The sequence below is a fragment of the Eleutherodactylus coqui genome, chromosome 1 (assembly GCF_035609145.1).
Source record: "Eleutherodactylus coqui strain aEleCoq1 chromosome 1, aEleCoq1.hap1, whole genome shotgun sequence".
NCBI lineage: Eukaryota > Metazoa > Chordata > Amphibia > Anura > Eleutherodactylidae > Eleutherodactylus > Eleutherodactylus coqui.
The window spans coordinates 171,044,450-171,067,909 of NC_089837.1; the positions used below are offsets into that span (position 1 = coordinate 171,044,450).

At 45.9% G+C, this 23,460-nt stretch overlaps 2 protein-coding genes across 3 annotated transcripts in view; one reads left to right on the forward strand and one right to left on the reverse strand.

The window, feature by feature from the left end:
• Positions 1 to 6,184, reverse strand: part of ANGPT2 (angiopoietin 2) — a 48,817-nt gene extending 42,633 nt beyond the window's left edge. The window contains exon 1 of the mRNA XM_066603626.1: positions 5,664 to 6,184. Coding sequence (XP_066459723.1) covers positions 5,664 to 5,957 — 294 coding nt within the window. The 5' untranslated portion in view covers positions 5,958 to 6,184. The remainder of the gene's footprint in view (positions 1 to 5,663) is intronic.
• Positions 1 to 23,460, forward strand: part of MCPH1 (microcephalin 1) — a 279,100-nt gene that overhangs the window by 150,583 nt on the left and 105,057 nt on the right. The window lies entirely within an intron of this gene.

The following is a 23,460-nucleotide window of genomic DNA, read 5'->3' on the forward strand; positions in this document are numbered from 1 at the left end:
AAATACACTAAGGCCTCATGTCCACGGGGAAAATCAGGCCCACCGCGGATTCTCCATGCGGAATCCCAAGTTTCCCGTGGACATGAGGCCTAAGAAGAAGAATTCCTCACCTGTCCGGACGCTGCGGATCTGCCCTCCGTCGCAGCCGGATCTTCTTTCTTCAGCCTGGTGGATGTGCTCGGCACGCCGGCAGCGTGCCACGTGCATGTGCCGTGCACTCTATTTTTTTTAACTCCTGCTCCCCTGCACCGGAGAGCAGAAATGCAGAAATTCAGCTGCGGGTGTGCCGCGGATCCGGACAGCTTCCATAGGCTTCAATAGAAGCCTGCGGGAGCCCCGCACTAAAATGGAGCATGCTGCGGGTGATTTCCTGCACACGCAATCCACGCCTCAAGGGAAAATGAAATCCACAGGTATTTACTTACCTGCAGGTGTCCAATGCATCCCTATGGGGCGTGGATCACGCGTGTGGGAGAAACGCTGCGGATTTTAAATGTTATTTTGCCGTGGACATGAGGCCTAAGAGTAGCGTGAAGCACTGCATTATTACTAATAATGTCTAAGAGTATTGGTATTTATTTTTTTGCACAAACAAAAAGTACAGTAAAATACGCTGATGCGCACACAGATAAAGCAATATTTATTCCACAATAATATGCAAATATGCATACGCTCATGTGAACCCAGCCTAAGGCACGTAATACATGGAGACAAAGTAATGATTGCCTAAGGTCAGAATAGTCAGCTAGTACTAGGATTCTTAATGGGGGTAATGTGGTCCATCTTTATTCCACTTAACCTATGGCTTCATCTGTAACTTGAGGAGATGCCATAAGTTACAAAAGAAATAACAGAGTACATAAAATACAGACTAAAAGCTAATTGGTCCTGAAAAATGGGAACAGATGGGCCAATTACAAAGCCTGAATTAGGGTGGTTTGCTTTTTAACTGTTTAAATGTGTTTCGCTTACATGGTGCCCATCTTCGTATGTGCGTAATGTTACTGTTCGCAAAAATAAAACCGCTTGTTCATGTTTGTAAGACGCTAGGGCCGCTCTCACGACCTGCTTTGAATTGCGGTTTCTACGATCGTATGATTTGATTTGGTAATATGCAGTTCAATCAAATACATGGGATTACACAATTCCGCTCACATTAGCGGGTCGTAATTGCATAATCCGCAGCATGTTCTACTTTACCATGGAAGCCACGACCATAGAGCCCATTGTGCTCTATGGTCGCGTATATACCCACAGCCCATATGCAATTACCTTGCGTATGGGCTGCGGCTACCCGCGTTTATTGCTGTGGCACAGAAAATACAAAAAAAAGCTGTACTGTGCATGACTGCCTACGTGAGTACGTGGTCATACGCCATACCATTATGTGCTCGGCCTTAGTTTGGAGGAGTCTAAAAAGTGATCATGAAGGTATCGCCAAGCCTAATTCAGTACGCTATTCTTAGAGCGCCTTCATACACACTAATCACTGCGGGATTTCTGCAGCGAAAAACATAGCAAATACACAGGAAACCTGCAGTGGCCGAACTCGCACCTAAACGGTGTAGATTTGGCCCCAATTTTTGTAGCGGATCACGGCATGCTCTATCTTTTGACTTTCCCTTGGAACGCCTCGCTAATTGTTTTCAATGGGACCTTTAACGACATCGCATGGCAATGTGCACGCGAGTGCGATGTAATGTTTGCCATTGAAACCAATGGGAAACACTTGTGATCCTCTGACGCTCGTAAAACACGCACCTGACGATCGCAATTTCACAGAAGTGATGCGAGACGTTTTTGAATATAAAATGCTTCCCATCCACATGTAAAATGCCCGTTGGCAAGCATGATGTAGCGCTGAGTTTCCTGGCCCGATATCGTGCTCGCCTATGTGTAGTTAGCCTTAGAAATTAGTGCACTCTATCTGAAGTGTTGCTTCAACTGAGTAGGACTGCAGAACCTATGCTGCAGTAGTAATCCCAATGGTCATGTCATTCCTTTTAGGCCCAATGCACATGGGCGTATTTGCATTGCGGAATCCAGAGCAAGCATCTGCCTCCACAGCAAATAATGTCCATAGACATGCTAAGCAAAAATGCTTTTCCATGCCCATGAGTGGAACTTAAAAGCAGAGGGGAAATCGCAGCATGCTCTATTTTGGCGCCGATTCCGTGTGGACGGCTTCCATTGAAGTCACTGTGAACGGGCCAAGGAATCCATGTCATCGCCTAGCGACAGTGCTGCGTCATCTGTACTGCGCATATGCCGGCCGGCTTATCTGCAAGACAGAACCGGAAGGGGACACACGGGTCCGCAGGGATCACCAGCCAGGCACCAGGTCGGATCCTGCTTTCGGAATCCGACCTGGCCATGTGCATTGGGCCTAAATGTTGTTTTTTGATGCTTTAGTGATGACAAGACAACCAGGCAACATTGTGCGGTCTTTAAAGGAAGTTGTGGTTACTACGGCCAATCTTTTGGATTTTAAGTATTGGTAACATGAACCCAGCATTAGATTAGCGATTGAGGCAACATTTAGGCCACCTCTCTCCACTGCATACTGGGGTTGTACACCGCTACATGCAATTGTTCTGCATATGTACTGTAAGTACCCAGTACTATACAGCAAGCATGAAAGGAAGAGCCAAGGGCTACAGGGTGAGTGTCCAAGGGCCACCGGTTGTACACCATTGCCCCAAACATTATTGGACAGGAATTTTTGGAACAGAGAAAGCAAGCATAAAATGACATAATCGTTTTATAAGCAAAAGCACTTAAAAGTCTCTGATTTGTAGGTCAAGAGGGGTGTCGTCTCTCCTTAAGGAGAGCACCCAGAAGGGATGTGCAGGCACCTAGGAAGTAAGGAGACTTATAAGGCCATGCATCCTCCTCTGGGTTAATATATGCAAATGATCTGTAGAACACTTCTGAGACCTCCAGTGAACCCTGCTCTATGCGGCCGTTTACACAACCCTCATGTGACAATCATAAACATGATTTATAATCTTGCACTCATAGTATTGTATAAACAGTATTTTTCTTTCTAATCAGTATGAGACATTAAAAAACCTCCATGCTACAAGAAGAACACAGAGCCTCAGTCAGCAGCTAGATCATGGCTTTTACCTGTGCAGGTGGTCAAGTGACCCATTTTGATTTTTTCCATGTGAGGCATTGGAGATATGTAGAAAAATTCTTGCTTGTTTAAGGCAGCAATTCTGTAAAACTTTCACCCACCTTTAAAATGGACATCAGGTAAAGAGTATTGTTTTCTACCTTAATTATCCTGCTTGGTTTTATTTCTCAGGAGGTTCCACTTGACCACACTGTGATTCTCCGAACCATGCAGCCTCTTCACTTTGGATCACAAATCACTTTCTCTATGCATATCTATTAGGTTCTCAATGTCAATCTACTAAATTTGCATAGAGAAGGTGACTTCTGATCCACAGTGAAGAGGATGAATGATTCGGAGAGTCACAGTATGTTGGTCACATGGTACTGCTCAGGACCAGAACCTAGGATAATAATGAGGGAAGAAAGTGCTCAGTAAGATTATTACGAACACCGTTGTTTACTAAATGCCCATTACAAATGAGACAAAGAAGAAAAAACTTCCCAGGGTGCTGATTTAAAGGAATTTTGTTAATGTGATTGAGTTTGGTGGTCCAGAAGTGTCTGCAATATGGTACTCATGGCACCTTCCAGTGTAATTGGTTGAGAGTCACCTCATGGCCATATCCCTGAACCTTGCATGCAGAAATGTGTTGCATTCATTACCACTTGGTGCCACTGAGTTAGTGGGTGCCACTGAGTTACCAATCAGTGGGTGCCATAGCATCCCTAAATCACTTACTGAAGAGCATATTATAGATGATGATTACAGGTGGATGACAGACTCACTCAAAGTGAAACTTCACTTTGAAATTCTATAAATGCAAATGTAGAAGTGTTAAATTGGTCATTGCTCTCAGTAAGGTCAGGCTAACACGAGCAGGTCGGCTTCTGCATGCGGGAGGCCCGCAGCATTTTCCGGCTATCAGCCTGACTGGTGACCCTGCGTACCTCCATTAACTGTACTGCAGATGAACATGGAGCACGGTCATGCACAATACAGTTTTTTTGTTAGTCTACTTGCATTTCCCACCCCGTCATTTAGCGAGGACACAGTACCCACAACCAATATGCATTGTTAATTCCGAGGCAAAATAGAGCATGCTGAGATTTTTCTTTTACTCACAGAATACGCAATTCGTATTTGCAAGGGTTGTACCGAGGATCGTCCACGCGGATGGCAATTGCGCAATTTGCAATACAAATCCGACTGTGTGAGCCCGGCCTAAAAGAAACCAAGTAAACTTGTGGATATGAAACCTTTGTCATAACTAACAAACATATGATGTTACAGCAAGCTTTCAAGGCTACTTAGCCCTCTTCATTAGGCCTAAGTGGCCTTGAAAGCTTGCTGCAACATAATTTCATTTTGTTAGCCATTAAAGGTATCACATCTATAAGAGTTTGTTCTACTGGCTAGCACTGTACCAAACTCTTCTTTTTACCAATTTGCCGTTGACCTTTTTGGCTCCATAACGCGCCTTTATTCACTAATTGAGTTAAGATATGATAGTCGGTATATGTAAAATCACATGTTATGCTATCATTATAATAGGTGCTAAATGACAAGCTCAGCTCTGCTACGTCCGCAATGTGTTGGGGAATTCCACATTGAGCATTATTCTATGTTATATGCTGCTTTTACTTGAATTGTCTACTTACTAGCTATGGTAACAGGTGAAATCAAAATTCCCCAGCAGACGCCATCAGCAGAATATGGGTCCTTTTTATAGCAGCCTGTATTCTGAGAATGAACAACTGATGGAGATGGTAACAGCTTCTCTGACGTTCATTCACAGAACATCACATCTCCACAGTCCTGTGTTGGAATCACTTTCACTTGTAAACTAAGCAATTCAAGTCACATTATTATATAAGGGAATTGCTCAGAATATAGGTGTCTCCAAAACCAAACTTCATTCACTACATTACGATGATCTGTAATATATAGTTAATTGATTTCTAGCAGACAGTAGAAGAATGCTACCATGGCATTCATTCAGGAGTGAAAATCATGTCCTTATAACAAATTTTCTGAACTTGGTTTCCCAATGGGATGCTATTGTATCCTCAATCCCCCTTAATTTCATAAATGGTTAATGTCTTCAATCCTTAATAAGAACTCTTAAACCCGCCATCTATAACAGTATGATGCACTGTCTCCAATCATTCTTCATGACAACTCTCACTTCATTTACTGTAGATAAACCACATGCAGTAAAAATGAGCTTGTATAGGAGTTATAATGCATGAGATATCATGGCGGACTCAGTAATGTGCAGTACATATGTCCCACCAGATCAGTCTGGGGGCACTGGAATATTGTGTATGTATATTAAGTTAGGACCTATAAAGCAGCATTAGAGCAGAGTTGGTCATTGTGATATAAAGTCGGTTTGTTTTACATTAGACTGCAAGGATGCATACGGAATTAATGACATGCATGCATGCAGTATCCAAAATGAATGACAAATACAACTCTGCTACATCTGTGTAGGAAAAAGTGTATACTCCAATCCCATGTTGCAACATTTATTCAAGCTTACCTTAAGGAGCCACTGGGTGTTGTTTTGCATGATGTTTTCCAAAACTTGTAGTCTCTGTACAGAATCATCGTAGTCCAGCGGCGCATCCTTCTGCACTGCATTAGACATATACTGACTGGCAGGTAGAGAGCGGCAGCTGTCCACCTCTGGAAGAAGAAAGGTATAGCTGCAAGCCCCATGTTGCACCTGATATTGCTTCTTTCCTGAACTCTCCATAGCTTTCCGATTTGTTGCTATACTCTCCTCAGAGCTCCTCAAGACCACCAGCAGCATAGTGATAGCAGAGAGCCACATGATGATTTAAGTTTTGTATAGTAGACAATTCTAAGCTAATTAGCACAAGATTTCAGCTCTAAGTTCAGCGCAAACGAGCAGTCTTAGTAATTCCAAATCAAAGCTGCGTTGCTTTTGGGTGAGAGATTTGGAGCCTGAAGTACTTAGTCTTAAGCAGGGAGCAGATGACATGTGCACAGCCTGGCTGGCCACCCCTCTCTTGCTATAGGAGAGAGCTGGACTAAACCACGCCTGTACCATCTAAGGGACTAGAGACCATGGGGAATGTCTACTAACAAGATCACTTCTCTCCAGCGGGCTGGGAAATAGAGGAAGGCTCTTCCCTTACCACTAAGTCATTGAGAAAGCTCAGGATGCAGATATGCTGAAGAGCAGAGGAGACCAGCCAGAGATCTGGAGAGCCGACTATTGTATCTACTAACACTAGTGTTATGTTACAAAGCATAAACTGAAACATTTATTGTTATACATTCTTCTCAGCTGCCTCCCCTTTAACCCCTTAAGGACATGGCCTATTTTGGCTCAAAGGGCACAACGATTTTTGGGGGTTTTTCCTAACTTTTTATATTTTTGGCACAGAGTTGTAAGGCAGCAGTATACAGTCCTAAAGTCTCGCTCACGACCTGAAGGTTGCGAGTTCAATCCCTGCGTGGTTTAGGTAGCCGGCTGAAGGTTGCCTCAGCCTTCCATGCTTCCAAGGTCGGTAAAGTGAGTACCAGCTGGTAATAAATAAATTACTTGAAAGCGCTGCGGAAAAAGTTGGCCCTATACAAATAACATGTCCTTTTCCCCTATTTTTCCGTTAACATGGCCGTATGAGGGCTTGTGTTTTGTGTGTGGCAAACTATAGATTTTATTGGTACCGTTTTTGGGTACATATAATGTGTTGTAAAACTTTTTGGAGGGCAGAGAAAAAACACCAATTTTGCCATTGTTTTTTCTTTTTTTTTTACACCATTTATTATGCATCAGAAATTATATACATTTTGTTCTGTAGGGTGGTCCAAATCCAACAATACTAAAATATATATATTTTTTAATATAATTCTTTTTTTTCACTTTTGCACAAGAAGAACCTTTTTTTCTGGAAATTTGTTTTTGTTTTTTGTTTTTTTTTTACATTGTTGCACGAAAAACCCTTTTTTTTTCAATTTTTCCATGCAGTGAGCTCTGTGAGGGCTTGATTTTTGCACGCTTCATCTGTGAGCCCTTTACATGCCGCAATGTACATTGATCACAGCATGTAAGAGGTTAAGAGCAGCCACAACCAGCTCCTGCTGCGGGATGGCACGGGTTTACCCCCTAGCCATGACATAAACTTACGTCCTGTGGCGTTAAGGGGAATCTGTCACGTTTAGAGATGAGCGAGTATACTCGCTGAGGCACATCACTCGAGCGAGTAGTGCCTTAGCCGAGTATCTCCCCGCTCGTCTCTAAAGATTCGGGGGCCTGTGGTGTGGGGGAGCGCTGAGGAACGGAGGGGAGATCTCTCTCCCCCCCCCCCCCCGCTCGCTCCCCGCCACATCTCACCTGTCACCCGCGCCGACCCCGAATCTTTAGAGACGAGCGGGAAGATACTCGGCTAAGGCACTACTCGCTCGAGTAATGTGCCTTAGCGAGTATACTCGCTCATCTCTAGTCCCGTTCCTTAACAGAACCATAACCAGGGCTGGTTCTAGAGAGAACGTCACCCTGGAAAAATTAGAAATAGGATCAGAAAATAATGAAATGGTACATTCACATTTAGGCTGGGCTCACACGACCATAAGTGCGGGGCTGGCGGTGGCCCAGCGTAATGCCGCATTTGGCAGCAAAATTGTACTGCGCATGACAGCGTATCTCATGAATGCTGTCATACACACTCCACCTATTTCGTTTAATTTTTTATTTAAAATTCCTGCACCATCACAAAGTGTAATGTGTATGGGCGTGCATATGTACGCGCCCACGGAGAACAATGGTTTCTTCTATTGCGTGTATATACGGGGCATAACAGAACATACTGTGTTCTTTTTTTACACTCGTATATTACACAATTCTGACATGCTAATGTGTGAGGAACTGTGTAAGGCAATGTAATTGCCTACGAATTACCGCGTATCATACTGGCATACAGTATATGCTTAATACATGGTAATCATACACCAATGGGACCCCGGCCTCACACATTCACGTTTGAGATAATTAGGAGGCAGTGTACAGGGGGCTGCAGTGCTGAAATCTAGTACTTCAAGGGGTGTTGTTAGGGTGTTTACAAAATAAAATATTCATGTACTTTTTGTAGTCATGAAATGGTAAGACTAAATATTACCTCCATACAATGATTAAATATTAACTCCATAGAGTTTTTGAACAAATAGCATTATATAATGACCTATATTACCAATAATACCACCACACCATGCTCACGACCAGTGCCACTATATAATGAGTATCAGAACATGGGGTAACAGGTGAATAAAAGAGGGGATAAACCGCTTAATGAATAGAAATAAAAACTTAAAGAGGTTGTGATATCAGATAGGGCCCCTTTAAGAATGTGTTGCCCATGGCTACATATATGTGTTATCAATTGGCATAGTAATTTGGCTACTACTACAGAACGGGCAAAGTGGCATTCCATATGGGATACAATCTCCCAATACTTCATTAATGTCACTACAATCGAGACGGCGTACAAAGTACTCATATGCTGGTACTTGGTCTCTAATTGTATTGCTCACATAGTGCCAAATTACCTTGCCATGTGTTATCACAGTTGCACAGCAACTGTAGATATTTTGTATATCTTGTGGTCTTGTTCATGTTTGTTTAGGTTTTGGAGTTTTTGGCTTAGCTCATAACCTTTTTGGCTTTATAATACACTAGCTGATATACCCGGCTTCGCCCGAGTTCATTTGATACAAGTGTTAACGTGTTGTTCGCATGAAAAATTTGATGAAATCAAGGTTACTTTACAAGAACTGAGGAATAAAATTTGTAGACATATAGAGGAGCATTAGATTCTCCTCAGGCTGCATGTACCGATGTCCCTCTGCAGAATGTGCCAACCTTCCCATTGTCCTCATTTTGGACCTAAAGAATACTTGCACCAAATTTCACGCTTGTACGACACCAGGAAGTTACATTATATAGAGGTGCACTTACTTTTGCAATTAGCATTGAATAATCGAGTTGTGGCCCCTTTACTTTTCCTATTCCAAATTTCATGTTTGTATGACACCGGAAAGTTAGAAAATTAGTGGCAAATAAGTCAGTGAGGGCTTTCACCCACAACTATATATGTACCGTATTTTCCGGCGTATAAGACGACGGGGCATATAAGACAACCCCCGACTTTTCGTCTTATATGCTGGGAATACAGTGTGAAAAAAAAATCAATACTCCTCTCCGGCGGCGCTGCTGCAGGCTGTCGCTCCCTTGTGGACGCTGGCAGAGCATTGCTTTCTGCAAGCGGGGCTTGAATGCCCCGCCTCCAGAAAGCTAATGCTCTGATTGGCTAACTTAGTCTGGCATTAGTCAATCACAGCCATTCAATGACGTCATGAATGGCTGTGATTGGCTAACGCCAGACTAAGTTAGCCAATCAGAGCATTAGACGTGGGAGGTAAGTATTGTTTTTTTTTTTTCAGATACTGTATACCTGTTGAATAAGATGCCCCCCCCACCCCCGACTGCAGAGCAGATTTTTCTATTTAAGCTGCTTACATTAATTCTTCTAGTGGTAAAGCAAACAATTGCACGAGCTTGAAAAAAAAAAGGTACAGTCCCCTTTTATAAAGTTGCGTTTTGCTTAGATAATGTCTATATACATGAGAAACTCACTAGTATGCTCTTAGATTCCAATGCTGAATTTAAGAAAATTTGACATCTGTGCATTCAGTATGCCTACCCACAACTACCCATTCAGTCTTTGACAGGGCTGTGATGTCTCCCTTTTATCTTTATCTGACCTCTGATATTATCTTATTTCATTAATTTAGGATACCGAGGTGGTGAGGACACCCTTTTCCCAACTTTCTGTTCCCCACATCCTCCTTTTCAGCCACTTGTGTGATGGAATAGTCGTACTGATTTAAGCTTGTCGCTTATAGTTTGCTATCATAGTGATGAACATGACTATGATAGCAGACTTTTTTCAGCATGGACCTCTTGTCTGGTCAAATGGCTTGATAAAGGCCAATGTGTCGCCGAAACATTGCCTGAATTGGCTACATGGATCAATAAAGTTTCTGTTTTAAGTTGAATAATTAGTTGCACCTTTATATGCTGCCACATCTACATATTTTGGATGACGTTGAGGTTGCTAGTTTACAACCTTCTGTGGCTGTTGCATTTTTTTTGTTCTTTGTTTTTTTTTGTTTTGTTTTAAAGAGGTTCCTCCCAATTGGGAGTTTTTTCTGCCAATCAGTGGGTGCTGCAGGCTTCTATTTTTGAACATGACTATGAAACCTTTCTTGAATGGTTTCCATTTTTGAACTCTTTCAAAAATGTATAATAAAAATTATTGACCAGTAAAGAATGGGTCGTCCAGCTATCCCTGGCAAACAGCTGATTTTGAAGGATTTTGAATGAAGGACTGCAGACAGACAGACATTTCCCCTGAAGTTTGCTGGAAAAAAGTATGTATGTGTGTGTATATATTATATACAGTATATACTAGTAATTATTAGGAATTTATAGTAGCAGTGTTTCTTATGGGACATCACACACACAAAGACAAACACAGCTTGCCCCCTCCCACAGCAGTGACATCACCGCAAGTCCTTCAGCCCACTGAATCTCTGTGGTAGTGGTAGGTCAATGTGTTCTGTCAGGACTGCTGAGTTGTACAAAATTATAGTACCAGTGTTTCTGGTGGCACAAAGCGCCACACAGCTCTGCTACATGGTACATGCACACACACAGCTCTACTACACCTCACACATCACACACACAGCTTGGCTCCTCCCACAGCAGTGACATTACCACAGTTCCTTTAGCCCACCAGATCTCTGGCGGTGGTAGGTTTTTGTCTTCTGTCAGGACTACTGAGTTGTGTCTTCTGAGATAATAACGGCTTAGTTGTATTCTCAGTGTGTTATTTTTGTCCTCCCCCCTCAAAGAGCCCTAACTGAAGTGTTCTTCTGTCTGTCAGACTCTGTGTTTTATATATATTGTAGGACCTTTGATGGCGTCACCAGGGGTGGAGCATAAGAAGCGCTCACACACATACATACAGACAAGTGGTCGGTAGTAGTTTGATTTAGTGTGTGTGTGTGTGTGTGTGTGTGTGTGTGTGTGTGTGTATATATATATATTTTAGGGTGTAACTCCAAGTTGGAACCCTTTCACTGCTGGAAAGGGGAAATGCTCCTACAGAAGTGAAGACCATTCATTCTGAGTTTAAGGATTTTGCAGGTATAGCAAATGTAGCAGGTATAGCAAATATTGCAGGGAGGGGGAGGGGTAATTACACACTGACTCTACTGAGGGATGTTCATCAGACAACCTTTCAGGGGCCCTCTTTATTGACCAGAAGAAGATAGCACGTTGCTTGTAATTTGTAAGCCCACTCATGTTAGTAATCAGGGGGGCCCTTGAGCCCCCTAGCTTATGGACCCTGCAATTGTGACGCCACGCGGCTTCTCAGGGAGGATGCCACAACTTGTCTGTATATTTGCACATTGGCAAATCCAGACAGTGCCTTGGGTTGCCTGGGGGCCCTAGGCAATTGCCCAGTTTGCCTTACCCCTCCCCCACCCCATCTCCACTCTAGCACTGGCTCTGACCATAACTAAGGGTGCTTCTACAGCTAACACGTTCGCCCATGCGGCCTGTTTATACAGGCTAATAAATCATTCGCTCACTAAAACTTAAAGGGGTTGTCCCGAGGCAGCAAGTGGGTCTATACACTTCTGTATGGCCATAATAATGCACTTTGTAATGTACATTGTGCATTAATTATGAGCCATACAGAAGTTATAAAAAGTTTTATACTTACCTGCTCCGTTGCTGGCGTCCTCGTCTCCATGGTGCCGACTAATTTTCGCCCTCCGATGGCCAAATTAGCCGCGCTTGCGCAGTCCGGGTCTTCTCCTCTTCTCTATGGGGCTCCGTGTAGCTCCGCCCCGTCACGTGCCGATTCCAGCCAATCAGGAGGCTGGAATCGGCAATGGACCACACAGAAGCCCTGCGGTCCATGAAGACAGAGGATCCCGGCGGCCATCTTCAGCAGGTGAGTATGAAGACGCCGGACCGCCGGGATTCAGGTAAGCGCTGTGCGGGTGGTTTTTTTAACCCCTGCATCGGGGTTGTCTCGCGCCGAACGGGGGGGGGGGGGGTTTAAAAAAAAAAAAACCCGTTTCGGCGGGTCGTTCACATTCACTATGTAAGTGAGAACGACTGAATGATTGGTATTTAATCCGAACGATTAGCAAACGATGATTTCATGCTTGCGTGAAATGAATGATGAACAATAAGTGAACAAATTATCGTTCAATCAATTTTTTGTTTTTGCACTGAACGATTATCATTCATTTTTGCCTGATTAAACAATTTTTTGAACAAAAATTGTTCCGTGTAAAGGGGCCTTTCGTTCATGGTGCTGTGGGGATGTGACTGGTTCCCTTTAACTCTGTTACTTGGTGCAGAAAAAGTAAAAATCAATTTACTGCTCTAGTTAATGAGCTCTTGCCCTTCTGAGCCCTGTAATGTGACCTATTAACCTATTAGTGCCGAAGCCTGTTCGCACCTTAATGACCAACTAATTATTAGGTTTTTCATTGTGCATTCATAAAGCCATACCTTTTTTAATTTTTCCATTGACATAGCCGTATGAGGGCTTGTTTTTGGGGGACAATACTTTAACTCCTTAATGGCATGGCCTATTCTGGCCTTAACCCCTTTAGGTGCAAGGCTTATTTTTCAAATTTGACATCTGTCACTTTATGTGATAACTAGAGATGAGCGAACACCAAAATGTTCGGGTGCTCGTTATTCGGAACGAACTTCCCGCGATGCTCGAGGGTTCGTTTCGAACAACTAACCCCATTGAAGTCAATGGGCGACCAGAGCATTTTTGTATTTCGCCGATGCTCGCTAAGGTTTTCATGTGTGAAAATCTGGGCAATTCAAGAAAGTGATGGGAATGACACAGAAACGGATAGGGCAGGCGAGGGGCTACATGTTGGGCTGCATCTCAAGTTCACAGGTCCCACTATTAAGCTACAATACCGGCAAGAGTGGGCCCCCCCCCTCCCAACAACTTTTACTTCTGAAAAGCCCTCATTAGCATGGCATACCTTTGCTAAGCACCACACTAGCTACAACAAAGCACAATCACTGCCTGGATGACACTCCGCTGCCACTTCTCCTGGGTTACATGCTGACCAACCGCCCCCCCTCCCCCCCACAGCGCACACCAAAGTGTCCCTGCGCAGCCTTCAGCTGCCCTCATGCCACACCACCCTCATGTCTATTTAGAAGTGCGTCTGCCATGAGGAGGAACCGCAGGCACACACTGCAGAGGGTTGGCACGGCTAGGCAGCGACCCTCTTTAAAAGTGGCGGGTCAATAGCCCACAATGCTGTACAGAAGCAATGAGAAATAGAATCCTGTGCCACCGCCATCAGGAGCTGCACACGTAGGCATAGCAATGGGGAACCTATGTGCCACACACTATTCATTCTGTCAAGGTGTCTGTATGCCCCAGTTAGACCGGGCTTTTTAATTCATAGACACAGGCAGGTACAACTCCCTATTGTGAAGTCCCTGTGGACCGACAGCATGGGTGGGTGCCAGGAAGCCACCGGCGGTACATAGAAATATCCCATTGCATTGCCCAACACAGCTGAGGTAGTAATGTCGTGCGTAATACAGGTGGGCTTCGGCCCACACTGCATGCCCCAGTCAGACTGGGGTTCTTTAGAAGTGGACACATGTAGGTTAAACTCCCTGTGGACCCACTGCCTGGGTGGGTGCCAGGAAGCCACCGGCGGTACATAGAAATATCCCATTGCATTGCCCAACACAGCTGAGGTAGTAATGTCGTGCGTAATACAGGTGGGCTTCGGCCCACACTGCATGCCCCAGTCAGACTGGGGTTCTTTAGAAGTGGACACATGTATTAAAAACTCCGTGTGCACCTACAGCATGGGTGGCTCCCTGGAACCCACCGGCGGTACACAAAAATATCCCATTGCATTGCCCAACACAGCTGAGGTAGTAATGTCGTGCATAATGCAGGTGGGCTTCGGCCCACACTGCATGCCCCAGTCAGACTGGGGTTCTTTAGAAGTGGACACATGTAGGTTAAACTCCCTGTGGACCCACTGCCTGGGTGGGTGCCAGGAAGCCACCGGCGGTACATAGAAATATCCCATTGCATTGCCCAACACAGCTGAGGTAGTAATGTCGTGCGTAATACAGGTGGGCTTCGGCCCACACTGCATGCCCCAGTCAGACTGGGGTTCTTTAGAAGTGGACACATGTAGGTTAAACTCCCTGTGGACCCACTGCCTGGGTGGGTGCCAGGAAGCCACCGGCGGTACATAGAAATATCCCATTGCATTGCCCAACACAGCTGAGGTAGTAATGTCGTGCGTAATACAGGTGGGCTTCGGCCCACACTGCATGCCCCAGTCAGACTGGGGTTCTTTAGAAGTGGACACATGTAGGTTAAACTCCGTGTGCACCTACAGCATGGGTGGGTGCCAGGAAGCCACCGGCGGTACATAGAAATATCCCATTGCATTGCCCAACACAGCTGAGGTAATGTCAGCTGGAATGCAGGTGGGCTAAAAATTAATTTGATTACACTGTAGGCGAGGGCCCACAAAAATTGCTGTATGAACAGTACTAATGTACATCCCAAAAATTGGCCATGGCCAGCCAAGAGGGCAGGTGAAACCCATTAATCGCTTTGGTTAATGTGGCTTAAGTGGTAACTAGGCCTGGAGGCAGCCCAGTGTAACGAAAAATTGGTTCAAGTTACAGTTCCAACGCTTTTAAGCGCATTGAAACTTATAAAAATTGTTCAGAAAAATTATTTGAGTGAGCCTTGTGGCCCTAAGAAAAATTGCCCGTTCAGCGTGATTACGTGAGGTTTCAGGAGGAGGAGCAGGAGGAGGAGGAGGAATATTAGACACAGATTGATGAAGCAGAAATGTCCCCGTTTTGGATGGTGAGAGAGAACGTAGCTTCCATCCGCGGGTGCAGCCTACGTATTGCTTACGTATCGCTGCTGTCCGCTGGTGGAGAACAGAAGTCTGGGGAAATCCAGCCTTTGCTCATCTTGATGAGTGTTAGCCTGTCGGCACTGTCGGTTGACAAGCGGCTACGCTTATCTGTGATGATTCCCCCAGCCGCACTAAACACCCTCTCCGACAAGACGCTAGCCGCAGGACAAGCAAGCACCTCCAGGGCATACAGCGCTAGTTCAGGCCACGTGTCCAGCTTCGACACCCAGTAGTTGTAGGGGGCAGAGGCGTCACCAAGGATGGTCGTGCGATCCGCTACGTACTCCCTCACCATCCTTTTACAGTGCTCCCGCCGACTCAGCCGTGACTGGGGAGCGGTGACACAGTCTTGGTGGGGAGCCATAAAGCTGGCCAGGCCCTTAAAGACTGTTGCACTGCCTGGGATGTACATGCTGCTCGATCTACGCACATCCCCTGCTACCTTGCCCTCGGTACTGCGCCTTCTGCCACTAGCGCTGTCGGCTGGGAATTTTACCATCAGCTTGTCCGCAAGGGTCCTGTGGTATAGCAACACTCTCGAACCCCTTTCCTCTTCGGGAATCAGAGTGGGCAGGTTCTCCTTATACCGTGGATCGAGCAGTGTGTACACCCAGTAATCCGTCGTGGCCAGAATGCGTGCAACGCGAGGGTCACGAGAAAGGCATCCTAACATGAAGTCAGCCATGTGTGCCAGGGTACCTGTACGCAACACATGGCTGTCTTCACTAGGAAGATCACTTTCAGGATCCTCCTCCTCCTCCTCCTCCTCAGGCCATACACGCTGAAAGGATGACAGGCAATCAGCCGGTGTACCGTCAGCAGCGGCCCAAGCTGTCTCTTCCCCCTCCTCCTCATGCTCCTCCTCCTCCTCCAGTACGCGCTGAGAAATAGACAGGAGGGTGCCCTGACTATCCAGCGGCATACTGTCTTACCCCGCCCCCGTTTCCGAGCGCAAAGCAGCTGCCTTTATGGTTTGCAGGGAATTTCTCAAGATGCATAGCAGAGGAATGGTGACGCTAAGGATTGTAGCATCGCCGCTCACCACCTGGGTAGACTCCTCAAAATTACCAAGGACATGGCAGATGTCTGCCAACCAGGCCCACTCTTCTGAAAGGAATTGAGGAGGCTGACTCCCACTGCGCCGCCCATGTTGGAGTTGGTATTCGACTATAGCTCTACGTTGTTCATAGAGCCTGGCCAACATGTGGAGCGTAGAGTTCCACCGTGTGGGCACGTCGCACAGCAGTCGGTGCACTGGCAGCTTAAAGTGATGTTGCAGGGTGCGCAGGGTGGCAGCGTCCGTGTGGGACTTGCGAAAATGTGCGCAGAGCCGGCGCGCCTTTACGAGCAGGTCTGACAAGCGTGGGTAGCTTTTCAGAAAGCGCTGAACCACCAAATTAAAGACGTGGGCCAGGCATGGCACGTGCGTGAGGCTGCCGAGCTGCAGAGCCGCCACCAGGTTACGGCCGTTGTCACACACGACCATGCCCGGTTGGAGGCTCAGCGGCGCAAGCCAGCGGTCGGTCTGCTGTGTCAGACCCTGCAGCAGTTCGTGGGCCGTGTGCCTCTTATCGCCTAAGCTGAGTAGTTTCAGCACGGCCTGCTGACGCTTGCCCACCGCTGTGCTGCCACACCGCGCGACACCGACTGCTGGCGACATGCTGCTGCTAACACATCTTGATTGCGAGACAGAGGAAACCTCCGCAGATAGCACCACCGAGCTGGGGCCCGCAATTCTGGGGGTGGGTAGGACGTGAGCGGTCCCAGGCTCTGACTCTGTCCCAGCCTCCACTAAATTCACCCAATGTGCCGTCAGGGAGATGTAGTGGCCCTGCCCGCCTGTACTTGTCCACGTGTCCGTAGTTAAGTGGACCGTGGCAGTAACCGCGTTGGTGAGGGCGCGTACAATGTTGCGGGAGACGTGGTCGTGCAGGGCTGGGACGGCACATCGGGAAAAGTAGTGGCGACTGGGAACTGAGTAGCTCGGGGCCGCCGCCTCCATGATACTTTTGAAGGACTCCGTTTCCACAACCCTATACGGCAGCATCTCAAGGCTGATGAATTTTGCTATGCGGACGGTTAACGTTTGAGCGTGCGGGTGCGTGGCGGCGTGCTTGCGCTCCAACAGTTGCGCAAGCGACGGCTGGACGGTGCGCTGAACTACACTGCTGGATGGGGCCGAGGGCAGCGGAGGTGAGGGTGTGGGTGCAGGCCAGGAGACGGTAGTGCCTGTGTCCTGAGAGGGGGGTTGCATCTCAGTGGCAGGTTGGGGCACAGGGGGAGAGGCAGGGGTGCAAACCGGAGGCGCTGAACGGCCTTCGTCCCACCTTGCGGGGTGCTTGGCCATCATATGTCTGCGCATGGTGGTGGTGGTGAGGCTGTTGGTGTTGGCTCCCCGGCTGAGCTTTGCGCGACAAAGGTTGCACACCACTGTTCGTCGGTTGTCAAGCGTCTCTGTGAAAAACTGCCAGACCTTAGAGCACCTCGGCCTCTGCAGGGTGGCATGGCGCGAGGGGGCGCTTTGGGAAACACTTGGTGGATTATTCGGTCTGGCCCTGCCTCTACCCCTGGCCACCGCACTGCCTCTTGCAACCTGCTCTGCTGATGCCCTTGACTCCCCCTCTGAAGACCTGTCCTCCTGAGTAAGCGTTGCACACCAGGTGGGGTCAGTCACCTCATCGTTCTGCTGCTCTTCCTCCGAATCCTCTGTGCGCTGCTCCCTCGGACTTACTGCCCTTACTACTACCTCACTGCAAGACAACTGTGTCTGATCGTCATCGTCCTCCTCACCCACAGAAAGTTGTTGAGACAGTTGGCGGAAGTCCCCAGCCTCTTCCCCCGGACCCCGGGAACTTTCGAATGGTTGGGCATCAGTGACGATAAACTCCTCTGGTGGGAGAGGAACCGCTGCTGCCCAATGTAAGCAGGGGCCCGAGAACAGTTCCTGGGAGTGTTCCCGCTCCTGAGCAGGTGTTATTGTAGTGGAGTGAGGAGGCTGGGAGGAAGGAGGAGCAGCAGAAAGAGGATTCGGATTGGCAGCAGTGGACGGCGCAGAACTGCGGGTAGACGATAGGTTGCTCGAAGCACTTTCTGCCATCCAGGACAGGACCTGCTCACACTGCTCATTTTCTAATAACCGTCTCCCGCGTGGACCCATTAATTGGGCGATGAATGTGGGGACACCAGAAACGTGCCTCTCTCCTAATCGCGCAGCAGTCGGCGGCGACACACCTGGATCAGGAGCTTGGCCTGTGCCCACACCCTGACTTGGCCCTCCGCGTCCTCGGCCGCGTCCACGTCCTCTAGGCCTACCCCTACCCCTCAGCATGCTGTATTACCAGTGATTTGATTTCACAGGCAGCTAATAAATTGGCGCAAGACTGCAGGCCAAATATAATTTTTTCCCTTTTTTGAAAGTGAAAGGCCCCACTGCCTCTAGTGAATGAATAATCTAAGTTTAATAACTGTGCTGTTTTCCTGCTAATGTGTCACAGAACGTGAGGGTAGCAGAGTTATTAACTGTGGCAGAGCAGGTATTTTTTTTCCCAATTAAGGAAAGCAAATGGCGAAGCCAGGAGTAAAACGTAGCTGGGTGCGTATGATTTTTACAGCTTGCACACGCAGCCGACACGTGTCCACCGGCGTTAGTACGGACAGAGGCAGGACAAATGGAATTATTTCCCGTTTTTTTGCACCAAAAGGCAGCACTGCGTATATTCTATGAACATGAGAAGTTTAATAACTGTGCTGTTTTCCTGCTAATGTGTCACAGAACGTGAGGGTAGCAGAGTTTTTAACTGTGGCAGAGCAGGTATTTTTTTTCCCGATTAAGGAAAGCAAATGGCGAAGCCAGGAGTAAAACGTAGCTGGGTGCGTATGATTTTTACAGGTTGCACACGCAGCTGACACGTGTCCACCGGCGTTAGTACGGACAGAGGCAGGACAAATAAAATTATTTTCAGTTTTTTTGCACCAAAAGGCAGCACTGCGTATATTCTATGAACATGAGAAGTTTAATAACTGTGCTGTTTTCCTGCTAATGTGTCACAGAACGTGAGGGTAGCAGAGTTATTAACTGTGGCAGAGCAGGTATTTTTTTTCCCAATTAAGGAAAGCAAATGGCGAAGCCAGGAGTAAAACGTAGCTGGGTGCGTATGATTTTTACAGGTTGCACACGCAGCCGACACGTGTCCACCGGCGTTAGGACGGACAGAGGCAGGACAAATAGAATTATTTTCACTTGTTTTACAAGCAAAAGGCAGCACTGCGTATATTCAATGAATAATAACTGTGTTGTGGCCCTGCCTATACAATTCTTTCCCTGCAGTATCAATGGAGGGTGGAATGCTCTGCAGAGGCGATTTTGAGAAGCAAAAAAAAAATGCAGCACAGCTAACAGCAGCCTGGACAGTACTGCACACGGATAAATATGGCCCTAGAAAGGACCGTTGAGGTTCTTGAAGGCTACACTCACTCCTAACACTCTCCCTGCCTATGCAGCACTTCTGTCCCTAATGCCGGGTGCAACGCTCTGCAGAGCCGATTTTGAGGAAAAAAAAAATGGCACTGCTAACAGCAGCCAACACACAGCGGCCCTAATAAGGACCTTTGGGGGGTCTTGAAGCCTACACTAACTGCTATTTCTCTCCCTACAGCAGCTCCGGTACAAACAGCACTGTCCCTCATCTAACTCACACGGCATCTGAGCCGAACCGCAGGAGGGGCCGACTTTTATGTTCCGGTGACACCTGATCTTCCCAGCCACTCACAGCAGGGGGGTGGTATAGGGCTTGAACGTCACAGGGGGAAGTTGTAATGCCTTCCCTGTCTTTCAATTGGCCAAAAAAAGCGCGCTAACGTCTCAGGGAAGGAAGTGAAAGTAACCAGAACACTGCATGGTGTTCGTTACGAATAACGAACATCCCGAACACCCTAATATTCGCACGAATATCAAGCTCGGAAGAACACGTTCGCTCATCTCTAGTGATAACCTTTGAATGCTTTTACTTGTTGATGCGATTCTGAGACAGTTTTTTCGGACCATATTGTACTTTGTTAGTGGTAAATTTCATCAATAAGGGCCGCCACAAATCTGCAATACACGGCAAGTAGAACACGTGAACTGGAATGGGTTCCTTCACACATTTTTCTGCATGCAGTTCAAGCACTAGGAAAAAATCGCAACATACTCCTTTTTGGTGCGCTTCTAAGGCCCCTGTCTGAGCAAAATTGCGCACTGAACTGCACGATTATGCAGGGTTAAGCGATAACACCTGGGACTATGTAAGCTGGCTTGCCTACTAAGTGAAATGATCCACCCAGTAATTAGGCTGCCCCACCTACTCAAACATACTGCTGCCGGGACCACCCTACATTTTTGTTTTTTATAAGAAGAAGAAATCTAAATTTACTGAAAATTTGCAATTTTCAAACTTTCTCCTTGTAAGACCACTTTCAACCGTGAAAATCAGACGAGATTTGTGCGTTGCGAGATGCACAAATCTTGCATGAATGTGAACCCCATTCTTTCGAGTGAGGTCATTCACGAGTGATTTTTCTTTTTTCTTTTTTGTATATTTTTTACTATTATTTTACACTTTTTGTATTTACAGTATATATTTGTCCCACAATGGGACACAAATGTCAGACAGCTACTTGAAGCTCCTCTGCCTCTTACATTTCAATCTATGAATTGCAAAGCAACAACAATAAATATATAAAACCTATTACAAAGAGACTTATTTTCACCTTTTTGATATTTTTTCTATTAAATAATGTAGTACATAAATGTAAATCACACTCGCCCAGGTACCTCTGCGCTGATAACCTCTACTAAGCACAAGTACGTTCCAGGAATGCAGCAGAACAGAATTGTAGGTATTCCCTCTCAGTAGGACGCTACCTCCTCATCTGTCACCCCTCCATCCTCCCCCTACACAGACATGCATGATTCTGCTGTTATCTTCAACTCTACATGAGACTGCTCTGTTTTAGCAGGGTGAGGGTCACTGACTGATGGATAGAGTCCACAGAATAGTACTATATGCTTTCGCTGCATTAAGTTTGACCTGTTCTAGCCAGTCACTTTTTTAAGCTATCCTCTGGACAACCCTTTCCTTATGTCCTAATAGGCAATGTCATCATGGGAGGGTTTTTTACTCCAGACTCCTCTTTAAAGGGATTATTACCAACAGACTCAAAGACATGAGATTGTACAACATGGCTAGGTGCATCAATTAATCTCCTCCTGCTCAAACCTTTGCAGCAACTCCCATGTAACTAGAAACAAAATAAGGGAGATTGAATAATACCTCCACATTTCCACCTTCAAACAAAAGTTAGACTGTTTATACAAGCCTTGCAACAATGACTGGGAATTAAAAGCAAAGCCAGATTCCATGTACAGATAGCTGTTTCAGGGTTTTGCCCTTCATCAGTGTAGAGTGGCAGTCTGGCTTTGCTAGTGAGAGGCCTGGGATGGGGGTCAGAAACGCTATCTTTTCTCCTTAGGGAGAGCACCTAGATGTTGAGTGAGGAGACTCAAAAGGCCTAGAAACCAAAACACACAATGGAGTAAATATCTTTATTATTACAAAATGTATAAAAATTATTTTTCCAAAAAAAGACATTCAAGTACATTACAAAACTACACATATGTCGTTTTGTAATATATTTGAATGTCTTTTTTGGAAAAATGATTTTTATACATTTAAGGGGAACTTGCCTTTAAGTTTTTTCAATACAGTCCACGATGAACCTTTAACAGCACTGCTAATGAGATTTCCTTATCACTATTTGCTTTTGTGCCTGCTATCTTTACAATCTGCTTTTGCAGTTTTCCCATGCTGTATTCTAATGAGCTGAAAAGAACCAGATTTTACAAAAAAGGGTCCGATTTTTCCCTCAGTGCCATACCAGGAATGCCCCTGATCTTGATTGGCATACATCCTGATTTCTCCTCTTCATTGTAATGAAGCAAACCCTGCCCGCACCTGCACACCGCAGCTCTCCTTTACTAGCTGTAACTTCATTGGTGTACTGCACATGCGCCTTGTGGATTGTTACTCCCACTACTGTTCGAGATCAGATGAGCGTGGGAGAAATGATCCTTAAGTCACATGTGCAGTATGCTGGTGAAGTCTCAGCAAGTAAGGGAGAGCTGAGCCGCACGTTTACTATGACACCTATGCGGGATTACAGTGAAGAAGAGAAATCCGTATGCATTCCATTCAAGAACAGGAGTGTGCATGGTGCGCGGGAAAACCTCAAAAGCAGATTGTAAGGTTACTCGGGCGTGCATTGCACAACTAATTAGCGAAAAGGAAATCTCATTGGCCTCACTGTTAAAGGTTTAACATAGATTGCATTGTAAAAACTTGATGATAGGTTCCCTTTAAAAGCCAGAATGGAGAGCCCAGGAAGAAACAGCAATTCTCACTCTGTGGGAATCAGTCTGTCCTTGTATGTAGATGAATGGCACTTATTTTAATAGCTGCATGCAGTACTTCAATCACTCTGTAGCTGTCACTGCAGAGGAAATGATCAGCTAGAAGTAAGATTTTCCCCTTGGCAATCAACTGATCATTGTGAGTCCAGCCATCAAGAACCCTGTATAGCTGACTTTGTAGGGGATTGTTGGGACAGCTCTTATACTAGAGGGGTTTTCTGTCACATTTAGGATGAACTGAAAGTGAGTAAATAAATTCTACACCTGCTAAAATTCTCTGTCATTTAACAGAATAAGTTTCTTTAAAAGACCACACCCACTCCCTAGTGACCACACCCACTTTCCAGCTTTTGAGGAGTTCAGCATATTTTTGGTGCAATTTACACCCAAAACTACCAGAAATACAGTAGTAAATGTAGGCCTTTGTGTTTCATTTATCTCTGCTTGCTATGAGTTAAAGGAAACATTCCTGTGTCCTGAAGCTGAAAACCTTTACAGACAGTAATACTTATAGAAGCTGCCAGTTATAATGTATCTATTCTAGGCAATCCTCTGTGAGCTAAACATATCATCAGCACAAATTTCTCTTCCATAATGAGGGTTTCCTAAAATATGTAAAAGCTATCAGCCGAATGTCCAGATCTACGTTACGGGTTATCTTTAGTTTCAAAAATCAGTAGTCTAAGGACAACTCACCCATATTGCAGTGGAAGTTTATGTTGTTCACTTGGGGGCAATAAAAAGTGTCAAAAATATACATCTGCCAGTACCTCATCTGGCGGCTAGACAGCCAGGCTCATGCAATGATGAAGCTTACACCACAAGTATAATACTTTGT